The sequence below is a fragment of the Xenia sp. Carnegie-2017 genome, unplaced genomic scaffold (genome assembly GCF_021976095.1).
Source record: "Xenia sp. Carnegie-2017 unplaced genomic scaffold, XeniaSp_v1 HiC_scaffold_14, whole genome shotgun sequence".
NCBI lineage: Eukaryota > Metazoa > Cnidaria > Anthozoa > Malacalcyonacea > Xeniidae > Xenia > Xenia sp. Carnegie-2017.
Genome location: NW_025813447.1, coordinates 11989503 through 12008918, shown reverse-complemented (window position 1 = coordinate 12008918; position 19416 = coordinate 11989503). Strand labels below are relative to the sequence as shown.

Below are 19416 nucleotides of genomic sequence, written 5' to 3'. Positions count from 1 at the left end.
ATTTATAAATAGTAGTCATACGTACTGCTTCATCAGGAGTGCATAATGAATGACTGAAAAATAACGTCAACGAAACCATGTCAGTAGGGAATTTGTTTTGGAGGGAGGGGAGGGTGTTCACCACGTGGTATTTTTCATCTCATTCTAAATCCACCAATCATACGCCAACGTAGCGTAGCGTAGCCTAACATAGCCAACATTAAGAAAACCGTTAATTAATACGTACCCACGCGATCGCTGATAATTACTTCCTTCTGGACAATGGCTTGGAACTAAACTCGTCTGAGGCATTTGAATACAGCTACCTTGATCATCTGGTTCAAAGCGACGGTCACTATAAAAGATACATAATTTATCCAAGTTAAAAACAATATTGCACGAAGTTCACAAACTTCGATGATACACACAGTTTAACCGATAATTTTAATATACCATAACAAATAGATAAGCAGGGGGGGTGCACATTATTATCCTCAAACTACACTAACTTAGAGGAATGGTATTGCTAGAAAGGACTGAAATAACTTAAAAAACAGAGAACATTACTCACCATCGATAGTGTGCTCTTTCACAAGCACATTTACTATAGGAGATGCTCACAACCTTTTTAAGTGACTTTCCCGTAATGCAACGCGAGCTAGCGTTACGTAACTTAACCACGTGGGTTTCACATTTTCCTATTCCGAGATCACCGACAGTTAACGTGTGGAAATCTTTATCTGCGCATGGTAACCCACCTGCAATAGAAAAAACAACCATTAGCTACAGACAAGACCACTGCATATTTTTCATTAGGATCTCTATCTTTTATCCCACAACTGACCTAACGTCTTTGATGTGTTAACAGTGTAGACAGAATACTGGCTATTTACAAGAGTGATCACTAAGAAAACAGTTGCTCTGTCACCAGGTTCAGTGAGAATTTTCTTAATGTCAACTGGGCGACTTGCATTGGGTAACTGCACTTGATAGAAAGTCTTGAAATCTGTCGAATACCTGAACAATCGCAAAAATACTTCGATCAGCACTTTTTATCCTCTATATATTTTTTATCCTCTTTTTATCCTCTGTATATTGAAGTAAAATCTTCAACATTAAACATAACAATTACTTTACTCAAAACACAGCATCAAATGGCCAACTAACTTACTCTAAAAATTTTGCTCTATCAAAATGCGATGCCAAGACAATACCGCCATAGTCACCAAAACCAAAACGTCTTTTGCGATTTAAAACCTGCAAGTTCAAACATATTATGTAGTCAGTACTCGTTAAAAATCAAAAAGCACTGTCATCTGATAAAACTACACTCTTTTTGACATTTCAGTGTTGTTTCAAAATACGAAATTAGTTGAAATGTGAAGTTAAATACTTATGTAGAATAGTCTAGTATTTTCAACAGATGATTTGATGTTAAAATTCTTTATGTACTCCACAGACCAGCGTTGATCATATATACATATCAGTATACTATTTTCTGGAATCAGATGTTAACGGAAATAACTGTGTACATTTTACAACCTTCTGGAAAGTTTTGCCTCCATCTCTTGAAAGATATGTATCAGGTGTGATTTTTAAATTTGTTCCCAGAACACCTGAAGCAAAAACGATAAAAACAATGATTATCGCAACTGTTGCGTAATCAATCAGAAATTAAATGGTGTACCAGTGGCCATAAGAAGTCCTGGGGACGATTCTCTTGACAAGAGGGGCGTGGTCTTGGAATAACGGTAAATACTTCCATAGAGTAGGTTGATATGCAAGGAACAGGAAGGCTAAATGTATAAAAAAGTATAAAAAATAAGTATAAAAAATCATCCATGAGACAGACACATAAGTCAAAAGAGAAACCAGAAGAGCGATATCACCTACAACATATTAGAATATGTAAAATGATAGCTTAGTGACCTTTTTGTAATAATCAGAAAATATATATCCATTTAATAACGACGTTTAGATAAGTGCAATGCCCTTCCTAAAAAATCGTGCTTGCTTTAAGGCTATGAAAAACGGCAAGTGAGACTTAACGAGATAAGAAAAAATCAACAAACTTGGAAAAAACAACATACATAATAACATGGTCTGTTGTATTTGTTTCTGTCGGGACCTTTGATTCTCTGCCAAACACCGCCTTTATCGAAAGTCATTTTGCTGATCAAATATCGACCTCCAACTGGTCCAGCTGTCAACTGGGTGGCGAAATACACAAATTTGAGACCTTTCGCGCGTAAAATATCAACAAAACGATATCTCACAGCACGCCTAAAAACAAATCAAATGCAACGGAAACAATGTGAGAAACAAGCACAACTATTTTTAGGTTAAGCATTATTCCACAACATAATGTGTAATTATGAAGCGTTACCTTAGCCAATGCGAAGAAACTTCTGAATTTGGATTGTGATATAAAACTCTTGGTAAAGACAACGAGTAGTTTCCCCAGTCGCATCATACGAAATATAAAGATTTGTTTCATTCTTACGAAGATTACACACTAACATAACCTGACCATCCGAAACATCGTAAACGAACGCCTCCTGTGAACAATAGAAGAAAAAAAAACAATCATGGGGAAAATTGCTTCAATTTTACAGCTAAATTTCCCTCCCTTATATCAAATGAAGTAGAAATAGGCCCCCGAACAAACCTAGTTTTTTATGAAAGAAACTAATTCAAAAGTTTACTTGTTCTCAAGTATCGAAGTTATCATATTAAGGTCATTGGAAATCTTCGCTAATTTGTTTCCTTTAGAAATTTCCCAACATTTGCCTTAAATGTTCACGCTGTTTAATTTCAATTCTTTTCGTAGTTCCATAAGAACTGTGACGTAAAATACGGACAATACTTAATGAATAATAACGCAATATTTTATTGTAGTGTTCCAGTGATTTCTACTGCAAACATATACTACACACCTTTCGGACACGTTTGGGACTTCGAGTACGAAGAATATTAGAAGACATTTAGATTTGTATAATGTTATCTATACACAAGTTATCTATTTAAAATTCAAGTGTAAAATTCAACGTTTATTTCTGGGCATCCTTCAACGTAGCGTTCTTACCACTAAATATATATGAAACACAAAAAAAATGCGGCCGAATTCTTATTGATGAAATAGCAAAATAGAAGTAGAATTCTTTACGCGAAATTTTCCACGGAATGCTGCTCAAATATTAATTATACTTTTAAATATATTTAGATATTAGTCATTAGAATTCGTCATTCATTGGAGCAATGTATATTGAATACAGAATTTGATACAATAGTAGTAGGTTCCTTTATTGTAAAATAACGCACCTTTACTGGAGTTGGTGTTACAATATTGGCCTTAACGAATTTTCCTGTTCTCTTGTACTTTACATATAAATACAAGCCAGTCTTTGCCTGCAATTAAATATGCAGAAAATTTCATAACGGCAAAGCTTTCAATGGATGATTAAATCTCGAGATTAGATAACTCCTGATGAACACACTGCAATGGAGTAGATGTGGACTTAAATTACAGAATCATATCACTCCCAATGACGAAGATATTAAACTAAAGAATCAAGGACACGACTTTCAACCTGCGATCACTAATGATTGATGAAGACACTTGACTGGACTACAATATGACTAGCGATTATATAAAACACTATATAGACAATTCTTATGTTGACAAAAATATGTTCAAAATGTTCACAGCTTTTCGGAAGGACTGAAAAAAATAAATTTTAGTGTTTTTTTTTATAAAACCAACCTCGTTATGCTGCGTAACAAACATATAATCTCCCTTTACAAGAAAATCAGTAATCTCTCCATTTATTGGAGCCACATTTGTCAATATTTTAACAAGTGTACAGTTTGATGTTTCGCTTGTATTGCTGCAGTCAAGTTGATATCCTTGGAGACCATGTGCTAAAATAGTAATATATATGCTCAAAAATAGTTTTTAAATTAGCACTGTCCAAAACAAACTTTACGTATGCAAGTGCAGAATATATATGACATCATCATAAACAATATTTGATTTACACATGTGTCTTCATGCATCTCTGTTTAAGTAACTGAAGACGAAGTAGAATATATTAACAATAAAATGGGACCGCTTTATTTGAAAAGGCAATCAGATTAATGTAAGAAACCATTTGCAAAAAGACAGAAGTTTTACTACGACAATAATCTACGTGGAATCAGGCAGAATAAATCTATTTAAACGTACCGTTGGTCTTGGCTTCCAAAAATAGATCTGTTGATTTGTCGCCATATTTTTTAGAGCCCCTACGAACGACAAACAGTGTCTATGTCAAAGACTAACCACAAATGAAAACAATTGCCAACGTTACATATTTGAAGCTTGCATGCAAAAACTTGTCCATTTAGAGAACTAGATAAACACGATAAAATATTGTCTTTCTTGATATACTCTATTTATTCCACAGTCTTAATCGCTAACTAATTTTTGCGACAAAACTACAACGTGGAGCACAGAAAATATGTTCAATTGTAGGCTAGCAATAATCCTTTTTTATAACCCCTTTTTCTCTTCACTTCAGGGAAAAAGAAATCATTGCTATTGAAACTATTAAGTAGGAAACTTATCATAACGAATGAACGAATCATCAAAAGACAAGTTTACGCAATAAAGTCCTGGTGCCAAGTATCTCATAATTATTTAAACGAAAAGAGAGTTGTTGAAGAGTTATGTTAATGAAACTCACCAGTAAAATGCTTTGACGTCCACAAAAAGTTGCAAATGATTAAAACTTCTCGCTCCGTTCTTCGAAATGTACAACTTAAGAAACAAAGACAAATATATTATGATCATTTGCTGGCCTAACTAGGTTTTACACAAGTCAATTTAGCTACTTTTCCAAAATCTTCAAAATCAAAATAGCATATTATGGTTGTGATAAATTCACCTACGGTATTTTAAACATTTCCATAAAAAATCAAACGTGATTTCGCCAAGAAATAGTTACATCATCATAAACAATTTAGAATACACTAATCTTCCAATTAAAGGTTAGAAATGCCATAAAACCTACGTTGAATTAACTTTTAAACATTTTAAAAAGAAATTTTACAAGCAATACTAGAAGAACAATGCAATAAAAGCACACGCATAGGAAGCATAAAAAACGATGATTTTCAGCTGTTTTGATAGTTATCAAAACATTCATATTAGAACTCGTGGTTAGTCACGCTTCACTCTCTAAATAGGGAGTCTAATATTTTGATAAAGAGGAAGGAAGCACTTTATAAGTACTGCTTGTAGCTCTCTTGTTCATTTTCATTTTCGTTCATGACATTCGAAGTGGGGGCATGTTACGCAGGAAAATATAAACATATAAAAAATATAAATATTAATGAGAAGTTTAGTCTTCATAAATAGCTTAGTCAACATATGGCATTATCTACCACTATGATAATCTATGGAATGTTGCTCGTGACAAGCTAATTCCTTAAGATTTCAAGATTGAAGAAGAATGATCTTTGTATATTAGGCAAATATACTTTAACTTTACAGGTATAACAGACAAGAAATGCCATTTTGGCTGAAACGCAATACTCGAAACTATTCACAAAACCCTACAAAAGATGGTAGGGTACTACGTAATGGAAACGTTATGTAAGCATGAACGGAGTGTGCCTGACCATAAGCAAAATATACCTTATATATATCCTTTTCTTTGGGGCGTGTAACCTTTTCCGAAGCCAGAACCATCGAAGATTTCTCTGGATTAATATAGACATTTTCTGGTGCAAATTGTGGAGAGAATGGCGAAGAGTATTGTGATATGTCAATATTTCGACCTTCATCATTCGTATAAAATATGCGTTTATTCAACGTGTCGGCAAATACAATCTAAAGGAAACAACTTGTTTATTAAACGCATTTGAATCGTTTTGCAGTCTCAGTGACAAGCTGCAAGTATTAAATATTTACTACTATAGAGAAAAATACATTTGACATCCCGACCACAACAAATATTTTGACTCTGTTGCACACATTACATAGAGATTGAGAACGCTTTATTTTAGGCCAGGAAACAAATATTTGGAAAAAAAAGTCAGAAATCAAGCCATGGGTACTGTGGTCAAAAAATGAATGGTGTAAACAATACCCATTGCGCGCATTTGAAAGAATTTAGTAAAACGAGAGAACTGATGCCAAATTGGGTTAATCGCTCAGACAATTTAAGGCTTTAACAGTACGTATTTATAGCCTTTTCAAATACCATTACTTAGACTACCAAACAATTTGAAAGCAAACTGAGAAATCGCACGGTTTCACCTATAAATCAAAGCTAAATATTTATTGAGAAGTACAAGTTGTAAACAATGTACAGGGAGAAAATTGAATACTGACAAGACATACTTACGAATTTAGGTGCATTTGGAACGAAATAATACATGTTTACTGATGGTTCCTTCTTCAAAATTTTGCTGAATTTCGGTGTCAAATTGACCCAACTTATACCATAATCGTAAGAAACATAAATTACGGAAGTAATGCTCCTTGACGGATTTGGCCGACACAAAGCAAAGATCGCTCCCTTTTCACTGACCAAATTCGTGTCCGTCCATCTTATATAAAGTTCATCATGGCTACATAACGCCGCCTTGAAAAAACGTTATTTAAATTAGTGTTAGCTTGTTGCACTAGAATTGACTGAACTTTTCCTATTTGAACTTTCTATTCCAATGATTACATGCAAGCACACTTTTTCCAGATTTAAAACCTAAGTAGACATGCTTATTCATAATAATACACGCCAGTATTAACTGTACTCGAAAACAGTATGTCGTTTTAATTTAAAAACCAACCGGTCCAGTGATTTTTGGACGAGGTGGACGACTTGAACCATCAGTGTTTCTTCGTATGCGTTCGTGCATTCCTTGTCTTTCATCTATTGAGCGAGAAAATCTGCGATGGTCACTTTGAGATAAATAATAGCTGCCATCAAAAATATCCGGTTCTTCGCTAAACAACCGTTGAGGAGATGCGAGTCTGTTTGAAAATACGTCTTTAAACGTAATACAGCAAGCCAAAAATGTCCGCAACACCGTAATGGTATTGAGATACATATTCGAGTAAGAGAATACGAAGGTTTCTGGGATGAAACACAACAGTCCTCGTGGCAAGTGAAATCTGCAAATTACGGCGTGGCGTCGAGTTTATAGTGGAGTCAGTAGACGTAATCATATGACACCACAATTCACAATGAGTATGCAAATTTGATACAATATTATATTTACATAATACAAACAAAAATGTCGTAAGTGGTGCCATTAAAAGGAAAATTTAAAATCTTTTCGTACAATACAAAGAAAATGCCTGCAGCTCATTTCCCTTAGAGATAATTTGCAATGTATATTTTAATTGGATTACATGCTGGTTTTGGTGTATGTCAACGAAAATGTTCGAGTTAAACCTAAGTGATGAAATACACGATATAACGCGTTCTCATATAATTCAGAGAACAATTATCACTTTTATACCCCTTGAGTGAAAGCAAAAATTAAAACGAATTACGCGGAGACAGCAACGCATTTACCCCTGATCACAGTCGAGTAAATGCTCTTGGTGAACTCTAAAAATTTTCCAGGTTTTATTGATAAGCGTATGTAAACAAAACACGATAATTTGACCGTTTAGCTGGCGACCAGTTTATGCCATTGCAGACGCACTTCCTGTTCACAGCCTGACTCTCTAAGGAAACAGCGTCTTGTTTGGAGCTAATTTCAGCATTTTTGGCAAAGTTATCCAGTGATTGACTTATTGGGATTCGTTAATTTGGCATTTGTTCATAATGTTCACCGCTTCTTTTGTTCGCAAATCATTATTTAAGATAAAATCAAAGGAAACTGAAAAAAACAGATAACACAAAGGCCACGTGTCCAACGTGTGATAAAAAAATACGAAACATAAAAAAAATGAATTACAAAAACTCGCTTGAATTTTAAAACCGTGGGATGCCAAAATGCGCTTTTTTGTACACAATCAAAGAAATAAGTAAAAAATCATAATTTAAAAAACTAATGTGCTCAACACACGTCCGACGTCAACTTATCGTCACTCAATAAATTGGATTCCAGGTTCGTCTATTAAACCAGCTTCTGGAACATGATCAACAGACGTGAGAGGCTGCACCTAATCTACCAATTATTTGTCGAAATGAAAAAAAAAATTCGTTGATGCTTCTCCTACCAACGTACTTCGCCGTGTACCCCACATCAGTGATCCACACCACACCGAGAACTTCCTTTTATAAAAATAAAATTCCTCTCTGTGGTACCAACTCGTGGGCGAAGGGGAAAGGTTGGATGGGAGAAGGGAGAGTCGATAGGGGGACTTTCAACATTTCTCAAAAGCTTAATTCATTATGAATCATAATTGTCGACATAGCAAATGATTTGGACAACATCTAACTACGTCAATCGCTAGTAATCAAGTCAATTATGGTTTTTAGAACTACATTTTGTCTTTTTGAAGTTTTGGATTTCTCGCCAAAGTTCAACGTCAAGCAAGGGTTACGAATTTTGTCTTCTAAAAGTCTATGGAACTCTTCACGTAATCTCTGAAAAAAGTAATAATATATTGAGAACACAGTTTTAGTCTAACAAACACCATATGATGGCACAAGACACAAGATATTAGAGATGTACTTGAGAGATACTTGAAATAAAGTTGTTTCATTGGATACTCTCTTGATGATTAAAATTCTCTTGACAAAGGGAAAATAATGAAAGGGGGTTATTCTTATATAGTTACTCTATTCAGGAAGAGTTATAAATTATTAAAATGTCTTCATCAGGAGCAAAATGGTGTTTGAACTAAAGCTCTCTCTATCCAAAGTGCAATATCTTCCATTAGAAATGAATTCATGTTATAAATTGCAACTAAAGTAGTTTTAATTAAATTCACATGAATCAATCGACAAATTACCTTAACCAAGATGGCAACACTCAATCTGCAATTAAACTTGATCCAATAATCAACAGTTACAATTTCTTCATCTTCATCAACAGACGTCGAAATATCACCGCCAAAAAATAGAAGAGAGTATGGTGAAACTGTACTGCAATCTTGCACAAATATCTACAAAAAGGAAAAAACTGAAGTTAAAATGAGCCTCAATATTCGTCTAAAGTTAGGAAGACGTTTTGGCATTCGAAGCCAATATATTAGCAACATACTAAAGGCAAATGAAGTTTTGGTAATGGCAATTTTACCTTAGTCGATTTTACTTTTTCCAAGTATATCAACCAGTTGCTTAGGAAGTTGTATTCATCATGATTCACTGACTTAGGATGGATTTCTACTCTTACCATACGCCCGTCTTGTTGAACAGTAAGTTTTGGAGGCCTGGAACGAATTTTTTTTTTATTCACCTATATGGTCCTAGTTGATTTACGAAAATAAAACACCCCCTCCCCCCCCCCGAAGATATAAGTTTGAGATCTTTACGTTTGGTGATTTATGAGATGGTTTTATTGTGGTCGTTATCTTGCTAGAAAATGTGACATGAATATTCTATGCTGAGGAAGTCTAGCGAAGTATGACTTACATAACATAGCAATCTTAATCCCGATTGGAAATTTTGAAGAATAATGTTCAATAAGTTTAGCGAGTTGAAACGTTTGTTTAACAAACCAACAGGTTTTTAAACAATTATAGAGAAAGAAATACACATGTCAAAATGTCGGAAAACAAACCTTCTTGAATTGGGAAAGTGTGTAACATGAATGACGTTGGGATAAAAACCAGCACACAAAATTCCCTTTATTAACGATTGGTTTTCTGAATAAAAAAAGAAGATCTCAGAAAATACATTAGAACGATGATCGATTTGAAAGATTTTATCGCTAGACCCAATTACCTGAGTTACAGTTAGCGGTAAATTGCTTTGAATCCGTTGATTCAATGAAACCGGCATCAAAAAGATGTTCTGCGAGCTGAGTTTTCATATTTTTGATGGACTAAAAGAGAATCGCGTTTCCGAAAAACTTCAACGTAGATGAGGAACATAAATACATTTTGTGTAGTCGTACAAGAACAGATGTGGTTAATTAGACAAAACAAAAACTCATTTCCTTAGCTGATCTATATCATTCAGTCACTTCCTAAATATAGTTCACCGCCAGATGTGAAGTAATTAGTATACACATTTTCTGATAAACATGACCTTTAAAGAAAACTGTAAATATAAAATTTATACCTTAGACTTAGTTGTATGATGTAATAAAACTCGTAAATATTCTTATAGTAAATCTGGTGCATACCTTCAAGACCGAAAACGAGAGGAAGTTATCCCAACAAAACTGCTTTCCGTTGCTACATCTTTCCGCAACCTCCCATTTCTACAAAAAATGATTTTAAATTGAGCAAAGAGGACACAGTAACAAAAATACTAATGACGTTGATATTACCATGGAGATTTATATTGGCAAGAAATTTACGTTATTTAGTGTTTAGTCTAGAAGCAAGTCAAAGAAACAGGAACATTTATGTTGAGAGAAAAAAGTTGAAACAAGTTTGTTTGCATATGTTGTGAAGTTTCATGTGTTAAAATTGTGAGCAATAATTGAGTTAAACGTAATCGCGATTTTCAAATGCATGCATTTCATTGAATATGTAAATAAATAAATAAATTTGCAAATTACATCCAACAAAATTTACAACAAAGTAGTTCAATATAAATAATTTACTACACGAGAAAAATGTTCCATAAAGTTATTGATACTTACACGAAAGGCTTCATATAAAGTGAGGTGATCGCTTTGTGTTCCAGGAGAAAACATTTTTCTGGTTTTATCTGCTTTCTCCACCATTTCCTAAATTTCACAAGACGTAAAGGCGATCTTAAAAACGTTTTCCACGTTCAATTAATAGTTGGCTCTGAAAGAGAGAGTTAGTGAATCGACTGTACAGCCAACAAATCAGATAATCAACAAGTTTTAGCGTCGTGTCTTACAAAAGAGCGAAAGTAATGCACATTCAACAATAAAGCATGAACTGAACAAACCATTTAACCCACACCAAGAGTAGAATATGGGATCAACATGAGGCTGACACAAAGAAATCATTTCTCACATAGGGTACAACATGGGATCAACGTGAGGTTGACACAAAGAAATCAACTCTTACTAAGGATACAACATAGGATTACCTCACATGATACGGGTACAACATGGGATCAACATGAGGTTGACACAAAGAAATCAACTCTTACTAAGGATACAACATAGGGATCAACTCTTACCAAGGGTACACATGAGGTAGACACAAACACGTTATTTCTCACCAAAGGTACAACATGGGATCAACATGAGGTATATATACAAACAAATCAACTCTCACCAAGGGTACAACATGGGATCAACATGAGGTATATATACAAACAAATCAACTCTCACCAAGGGTACAACATACGGATCACGAAATCCCATACTTGATGCGATCGTGAGGACTGGATCCAAACAGGACATTATTGCACCGAGTAAAATAATTTTCCCAATTTTTGGATGTACAGGTAGGCGAGCTAAATGCACACCTAAAGGTGTGAGGTTTTCACTTGAATCAAACGCATTCTAAGAAACAATATTAATAAGAATTTGCATACATCCAGATAACAGAAGTTGATAAGTCCTCCCCTCAAATCGCATAAAACATTAAACCACTTACTAGCTGTTTCAGCGATTCAATGGCGAGTGCGATTGATTTGTCTGATGGTGATTGTAAGGCTTTTTTTAAAAAAGATTCCACCATACCCAGTTTCAGGCACTAAAACAAATTTTTTATAGCAATCATGAAACGGTTGCGTCAACATTACTTGGATGGATGTCTTTGAGATAAAAAGTGTGTAAAGAAATGTGATGCAAAGTGAAAAAGTCTTGCATGATGTACACCAGTTTATCTACACCTACATTCTAAAAATATTATTTAACTGCATCCAATCCTTAATCTGATCGTAACTCAATCCATACTAAATTCCATAACCCTCAAAAATGTGCTTTTCACAAAAAAATAAAATTAGTAGGTTGAAACCAGTTTCATTTTGAATAACACAATCCATATTGAAGATAGCCAATAGTTTGAGGAACATATTTTACCTTCACTTGTAAGCAAATCTCTTCCAAGGGTGTTCGCAATATTTCAGGAAGCTGATAATCATTCATTTCTTCATAATGAAATTTTGTGAACAAATGAAAGCACACACCTTCTTGAACCCTAAACATAATTGAATCGCAAGGTTCGTCATAGTAATTGATAGTTAATTTAACAAATTAATAAGAAAAAAACTTGAAAGGTCTCAAAACATCCAAGATAGCTTGCTATCGCTTCATCGTTACCTTCCAGCGCGACCTTTCCGTTGTTTGGACGAAGCTTTACTTATCCAAACTGGTAGGAGTGTAGAAAGTTGTTTGTCGACGTCAAAATTCTAGGAAACATAAGACAAGTGGTGACATGTTCAACATAAAACAAGAGAAGACATGTATAAAATATATTTACAGTAAGACTAGTGACATGTTCAACATAAAACAGGAAGACATATATAAGAAGTGCACAGGAAGACATAATCAGAAGCTCAGACAATGGCCATTCTGGTTAAACATACCGATTCTTTTGTTTTACCACAGTCAACCACAAAGACAACATCATCAATCGTGATACTAAAATGAAAACATGAAATCAACGAATGTATAAAGTCTAAAGTCTGGTCGTCACGTGCGACACATACGTAAGCATAAAATTATCAAAATTCTCCGTTCATCTTATGCTTATGTTTGTGCTTATGCTTATGTTTGTGCTTATTACATTTTATTGCTACGTTTATGCTGATGTTTATTAGTTTAAGTCGCAAGTAAAAGAACCAGACTTAACATAACACTCTGAGGCTGTATAAAATGACTGGAATAACAGAATACATATAAACCATTTGTGATAAAATATCCATTGTTCGAGTTTCATTTGCAACGATTTTGAATGGCTTGAATAATATATTTACACAAATCTGGCCACATCAAGTCAACACTTTATATTTCGCTCAGAGTAATGTAAAATAACGTGATTTTACCTTGTCTCGGCCAAACTTGTTGACAAAATGATCTTTCTCACACCACAAGCAGGTCTGTCGAAGATCTAATACACAATAAACATTATACAAAAAAATCAATGCAATCTACGAGAATTAGTCCAATATGTTTGTAAATGTAGATCGTCCAGGTTGTTATAGTCCTGAGAAGGACTGTTTTTGTTGTTGTTGACTGACGTTTCGACAACCTTAGCGGTAGTCATCATTTTGACTCTGAAGATGACTACCGCTAAGGTTGTCGAAACGTCAGTCAACAACAACAAAAACAGTCCTTCTCAGGACTATACCAACCTGGACAATCTACATTTACAAACATGTGACGATACTCCCAGGTTCAAATCATTTACTTAATCAGTCCAATAGGTATTTCACTTTTTTTGTAGCCAATCCGTCGTTAGTTTACAATGTGCCACTATCTCAAATTATCAAGACGCAAGCTTTAACTTGTCCCTAAACTAACTTAGCTCACACTGACTAAAATTAGTGTTTTTCCTAAATTACATCATGCAAACTTAAATTTGGCTCCTACCCTGACACACATACCTGACGCTGGTTTACAGTTGGCATCAACGAATGCAGCGGCAGAACTAGAAACTTGTCTGTAAATTAAAAAATAATGAAAGTATTTAGTGCAGTTGGTTACATTGAACTGTTGTGGTGTAGATCATTTTAGCAAAACAATGACAACAAATGTGAAACAGCTGCTGTTAACGAGCATATTTATAAACTAGCGGGAATCTCACCAGAAGAGAAAAATGGATTTTTCTTCAAAATGTCATTCAATGCAGATATGTCTTGCCAACCAGGCAGAAACACAAGAACGGCACCCTCCTGACAATGAAAATAATCGTTAGCTTTATAAGTCTTTTCAGGAGATGAGAAAAGCTTTATAAATTGAGTAGACAGAAGTCAACCACAAAACAGCTCTGAGTAAATTACTTTCATATTTCGACCAATATGCATAAGAAGTTGCTCCACTAAAGAATGATCGATCTTTTCAAAATCCATATTTGCTAAAGATTCTGCCGTGAAAGAATCGTTCTCACTAAGAAAAAATAATGTATAAGCCACTATTTAGTGCTGAAGGCTAAGTCAAATTGATCATAAATTAAATTTTGTTTCTTTATGATGTTAAAACTTGGGTACTTTATCAGTTTAGGGTCTTCATCTGGAATTATCTAATGTTCAAAGAGGGAAAATCGGCGCAGCTTTGCACCCAGCCCCCGTGAATTCATCCACCCAACCCCCATAAATTCATCCTTGCAGTACGTAACATTCATCTACTATAACATAATCATCATGTGCAGCCATCATGAGTCAAGATTAGAATGAAATAAAAAACCTGTGATGTAAGTCAATTAAATATTTTTTCCACATTTCTTCTCTGTTTAAATCATCTTTCTTATTTCTCCTTCCCCATAATTTTCTCTTCTTCGTCGGAGGACATTGGTATCTGAAAAATTTAGTACATTATTTAATCAAAGCATTTTCTTAAAGATTTATTAAAACAACAACTCAACTGAATAAAATCAACGTACCTAAGTGTCTTGACAATTTCCTCAAGAAAGTATTGCTTCACAGGAAACGTAAATCCTGGTATGTTAAGTATAGGACAACCTCCTACAGAATGAAAAATATATAAACAAGACAAGATATTCAAAGTTAATTTTGAGTTCTATGAAAACTTACCAAAATATTCTGAAAATATATCTGCGTTTAAGGTGGCACTCATAAGAACAACTCGTAGAGCGGGTCTAAATAATAACCCAAAACAATCCCATTTATCTACATGAAGATATTTGATCACATGAAATCACGTGATATTAAAAATGATACATAAAAAGTCAATGCACTTGATCTCCTAATATTTATGTCACAGTGAGGATGAAATCTTTTACCTTCTAGGTAAAATGTCTCGAACGACAATAAGTAGAAAATCTGACAGTATACTCCGCTCGTGGATTTCATCAATAATTACATGACTCATTCGTAAAAGGTTACTACAACAAAAATAAGAAAGAATGAATAGATGAATCATTGATAAAATTGGTCATATCCACAAGGTCAAATCTGTTGCTTTCACTTGTTTAAACTTAAGTCTGCTGTTTATTAAGTCTGTTATTTCTGCTCAAGTCTGTTGCTCATGCTTTAGTCCATTGTTTTTTGTTCATGTCTTTTCTAGTATTCTATTTCTTTTTGTAGTTATTGACTTGGCAATACAAAAAGAACTATGAACTTACGGATCAGACATGAGCCACCTTAATAACACTCCTATAGTACAAAACATGATCGATCCTTGGTCACGTGGTGGTTTACTGCAATAAATAATAGAGAAAAAAAACAGCTAAAAGATTTTGCGTTACATGAATGGCTATTGTTTTAAAACATCGTTTCAGACAACAGAGACCCATTTCATTCATCAAACGTGTGGACAGAAGGCTCATCCTTATATGTAACTAAGTAAGCAGTTACAATTGATAGTTTAAATATCAAGCATTTTCGTGAGAACGCAACCCTGACAGGTAGCTGGAAAAACTAGGTCATCATCGTTATCGAGTGATCATCGCTATCTCAACCTTTCAAGTCGAATTTGATATCCAGTGCTTCCATTTCCAACAGTTTCACCACGCTCTTGTGCAACTCTTTCAGCAATCTAAACGAATTAAATTAACTGAACACGACTTCATTATTAGCTGGCTTTCCACGAAAAAAACTCACTGAAATCGCGCTTATTCTCCTTGGTTGGGTACATACAACACGACAACTAGATCCCACTCCCTTCTCAATAGCATCATCCAATATAAACTGCGGTACCTAGAGAGATCACCGCAATGAAGTTTTTACTTGATTAAAGCTAATATCTTACGATCAAGTAAGAAACATTACAGCAAATGAAGATCAAAATACCATAATAACAACGCTGTGCATTAAAAATTTCAAAAGAATATTTTAGAGCTACAATTTTATCAATGTAGTAATGCATTCTAAACAACCCTAAATCAACCAAAAGTTCCGTTTGGACAAGATCAACATAACAGCTGTAGACAATCTAAAAACTACTTAACGCAAAGACAAACACCTGTGTAGTTTTACCACATCCAGTTTCCCCACTGATTAAAACAACTTGGTTCATGGCAACCAAGTCAACAATTTTCTAAAGAGTACAAAGACGGATGGTTAATCATGTGACATAGAATGTTGATCATGTGATATAGCTCATCTATAAAATCCGAATGTTATATCTGTTTGGTCGGGTAGCCATTGAGGTAAGAGAGAATTTTAGCGTGTAATATTAATTTTAAACCTGTCACCAACAGCCAATCAAAACACTCGTACGCTTCTCAATGTAAAAAAAATGTAGTTCACATACATCTTTCACAGCAAATGCTGGAAGCTTTTTTCTGAACTCCTAAATAAACAAAACTTTGATTCAATTACTGATAATAAATTTCCATAGTATGTAAGTAATAAAGGTGTCAGCGCGAGAATCTGTACCCCCACCTCCATCCACAGGTGGATTGGTATGGGATGTGTTAAAATCATTCAGCAAAACATCAAATGATCATTCATCATGTTTAAAAACTAGAGATAGTAGAACACATGCTTATGTATTGAAAAGCTTTCAAGTCACTGTTATCCTTGGTCAATCCCCAATATCTTCGTTATACTTTCAACTTTTTCTGATCATGTTTTCGTGGATAGATTTTAATGGTACTGTCTTAGTAACCATGTTATTGAATAGTATAGTTACCATCATCTGGTCCCCTAGTTTCTTCTTATCAATCAAATCTTTCTTTAAGATCTCATTCATTACTTCGTCATTTTTCAACATAATGCGCGGGAATCGATTTTCCTGGAAATTTATCGCCTGAAACCAGTCTGAAAATGAATGCATATCAATTTCTAATGAGCACCTTCATCACTCTTCGATATACGAGAAGTACCATAAATTAACATAAATTATAATGAATTATGACGGACACAAACAAGCTTAAATTAAGTCAGAGATAACTAAACTGACCATAAGTTATGATAAAGACGTTGTTAAGACATACATATGCTAAATAATTTGTCCAACTTGTCAATAACTTAACCTTGTTGATCTGTAGATGACGATGAAGATTCACACTCATCCAAACTATCAATCATCTTTCTCAAATGTTGTTCATGTGATTTAGACATTGACACCTCTTGACGCTGTTAACAAAAAAATTATTAATGAAACAGAGACTTTGCCATGGTGACAAACTTAAAGATGAACTTCAAAATAGCAAATACTATGGTGAATGGTGATAATAACAATGTAATAGTTCTTAAAAGGACACGTAATAGTTCAAACTGTTTTAACCAGAACACTAACCCAACAATTCAAAGGAACCATTATTTACAGCTAGAAAGAAGCACTATGCATTTTGGCAGACTACTTGTCAGGTGTCAACATCTGTTAAATGAGAACCTCCAAATCATGCTATATTCATAATGTTACAAAAAGTCAATGTCATCCCCATTTTTAGAGATGACACATAAAACAAGCTTAAATTAATCTGTCTCTGTTTTAAGTGTCATCTCTAAAAATAGGGATGACATTGACCTTTTGTAACATTATAAATATAGCATGATTTGGAGATTCTCATTTAGCAGACGTTGACACCTGACGAGTAGTCTGCCGAAATGCATAGTGTCTCTTTCTAGCTGTAAATAACGGTTCCTTTGAATTGTTGGGTTAGTGTTCTGGTTAAAACAGTTCTTCTAAGAACTATTACATTGTTATTATCACCATTCACCATGGTATTTGCTATTTTGAAATCCATCTTTAAAAAAAATTACTATCCTATGTTCTTAGCAATATTTAGAGCAAAGCTTTGTAAATTAAATAATTAAAATTTGATGGTAAGCCTTATTTTTGGAAATTAAACACTTATTACAGCCCACAAAATTTAATTGTGCCATGTAAATGTTTATCTACCTAAAGCAGAAATATTTCTAAAAAATTATAAACTAAAACAATGCAAAGCTGCTTTGTGACTTTATCACTGTTTTGGGGCATAGTTTTGTATTTACAACCAAATAAAGCATAAAACCTGTTCCCTCTCCTTTCTGATGTTTGACTGTTCAGATTTTTCTTTATACCACATTCCTATCTGTGCACCAGTTAACCCGGGTGGGTGACCACCTCTACCACCACCATGACCTCGTCCACCACCACGACCTCGTCCACTACCACGACCCCTTCCACCTCTTCTTCTTTCTTCATATCCTCCACGCCAATCATTCTTCTGGCCACCAGAATCTAAAAAACACAGAAAGATAGCGAATACTCTATTATGTTCAAAGGCAAGGATCACATTTTTTTCAAGATAATATGTTGGTCAAAAAATCTAGCCTGAATTATAGGAACCTTAGTTTACCAAACAACATCACTGCTTTGAATGAAGTCATCACAAATAGATCAAACTCTTGGTAGATTGACCACAAGACATTCTTAGGGTTGGAAACTGGGAGCTACACCATTGATATGATTTAAAATCTATATTCTATTATAGATATCTTCATCCTTACCATACACAATGAATGTTTAGACATGAAACAATGAAAATAGGATAGTTATACTAACGACGCTGTATGAGGTAAACTGTTAAAATTGCAAAATATTCACATCCGAAACTTACCCCTTTTGTACATATCGAACAAGAAGTTCTAGGATAAAGACCTACAAAAGACTAACACATATATTGTAGGAAAAAATAAGGAGTTAAAACTTCCAATGAATATATTAATGATTTCACATTTATCCAAGCATTTATCAAAATTGCCGGTCGTGAAGAAACACTGATCTTCATGAAATACCTGGATATCTTAAGAGAGTTGTTTGTAATGGACCTCGGAACTACCACTGTTGAGATAAATCTAAGTTTTATTTGAGACCGGAGTAGTTTTAAGTGTAAGGAAACAGTTCTTCATATTAGCAAAACTAATTTGATCTTGATGTCCTTAATTCCTCATGAATTTTTAAAGATGCTATAATAATAAAAATAAAATTATAAAGCTAAAAATACTTCGTTGCTAACTTTAAAACAGGTGAATTTATTGTGTATCAAGTATTTTGCTTTATTGATATTACGAGTAAAAAAAAGCTTGAAGTATTTCTCAAAACACTCCTGATTACAACTTTATTGCATTTTCGCTATCTCTTTAGGTGAGACCCAATCCATTGCCTCCCATTTTTACTTTATTAACTACAACAGAAACGGTGCAGAACAGAAAACAGAGAAAAAATCAACTGAGGAATTTTTGTGTATCGTACACATACATCAAGTAACAGACCAAAGTA

The 19416-nt window shown here is 34.2% G+C and overlaps 2 protein-coding genes across 2 annotated transcripts; both read right to left on the bottom strand.

The window, feature by feature from the left end:
• Window positions 1-2122: 2122 nt before the first annotated feature.
• LOC124435086 (sortilin-related receptor-like) lies at window positions 2123-7212 on the bottom strand. The gene is made up of 9 exons (XM_046985033.1): window positions 6814-7212; window positions 6369-6608; window positions 5657-5851; window positions 4704-4777; window positions 4205-4263; window positions 3743-3900; window positions 3301-3387; window positions 2366-2537; window positions 2123-2262 (listed from the first exon to the last, which is right to left on the bottom strand). The coding sequence occupies exons 1-8, from the start codon at window positions 7072-7074 to the stop codon at window positions 2367-2369; spliced, it is 1245 nt and encodes a 414-aa protein (XP_046840989.1). The 5' UTR covers window positions 7075-7212; the 3' UTR covers window positions 2123-2262; window position 2366.
• Window positions 7213-7924: 712 nt separating this feature from the next.
• Window positions 7925-18919, bottom strand: LOC124435084 (ATP-dependent DNA/RNA helicase DHX36-like). The gene is made up of 29 exons (XM_046985031.1): window positions 18755-18919; window positions 18167-18375; window positions 17180-17282; window positions 16837-16964; window positions 16456-16494; window positions 16165-16239; window positions 15804-15899; window positions 15662-15738; window positions 15326-15400; window positions 14984-15085; window positions 14775-14839; window positions 14624-14705; window positions 14428-14538; window positions 14025-14130; window positions 13829-13916; window positions 13629-13684; window positions 13068-13132; window positions 12609-12663; window positions 12343-12431; window positions 12103-12220; window positions 11675-11773; window positions 11407-11580; window positions 10738-10824; window positions 10273-10350; window positions 9870-9969; window positions 9706-9790; window positions 9223-9355; window positions 8936-9088; window positions 7925-8567 (listed from the first exon to the last, which is right to left on the bottom strand). Exons 1-29 carry the CDS (start codon window positions 18765-18767, stop codon window positions 8424-8426), a joined length of 2805 nt encoding a protein of 934 aa, XP_046840987.1. The 5' UTR covers window positions 18768-18919; the 3' UTR covers window positions 7925-8423.
• Between the last annotated feature and the right edge of the window lie 497 nt (window positions 18920-19416).

Excerpts from the sequence above, each read along its gene's own strand:
- LOC124435084 (XM_046985031.1), bottom strand. Across the intron at positions 16,965-17,179 it reads GTCATCTACAGATCAACAAG|ACTGGTTTCAGGCGATAAAT; the intron begins GTTAAGTTATTG and ends ATTCATTTTCAG. Across the intron at positions 14,539-14,623 it reads GAAATTGTCAAGACACTTAG|ATACCAATGTCCTCCGACGA; the intron begins GTACGTTGATTT and ends TAAATTTTTCAG.
- LOC124435086 (XM_046985033.1), bottom strand. The coding sequence starts at position 7,074 with ATGTATCTCAATACCATTACGGTGTTGCGGACATTTTTGGCTTGCTGT. Across the intron at positions 6,609-6,813 it reads GTCCAAAAATCACTGGACCG|GCGGCGTTATGTAGCCATGA; the intron begins GTTGGTTTTTAA and ends CGTTTTTTCAAG. Across the intron at positions 2,538-3,300 it reads TAACACCAACTCCAGTAAAG|GAGGCGTTCGTTTACGATGT; the intron begins GTGCGTTATTTT and ends TATTGTTCACAG.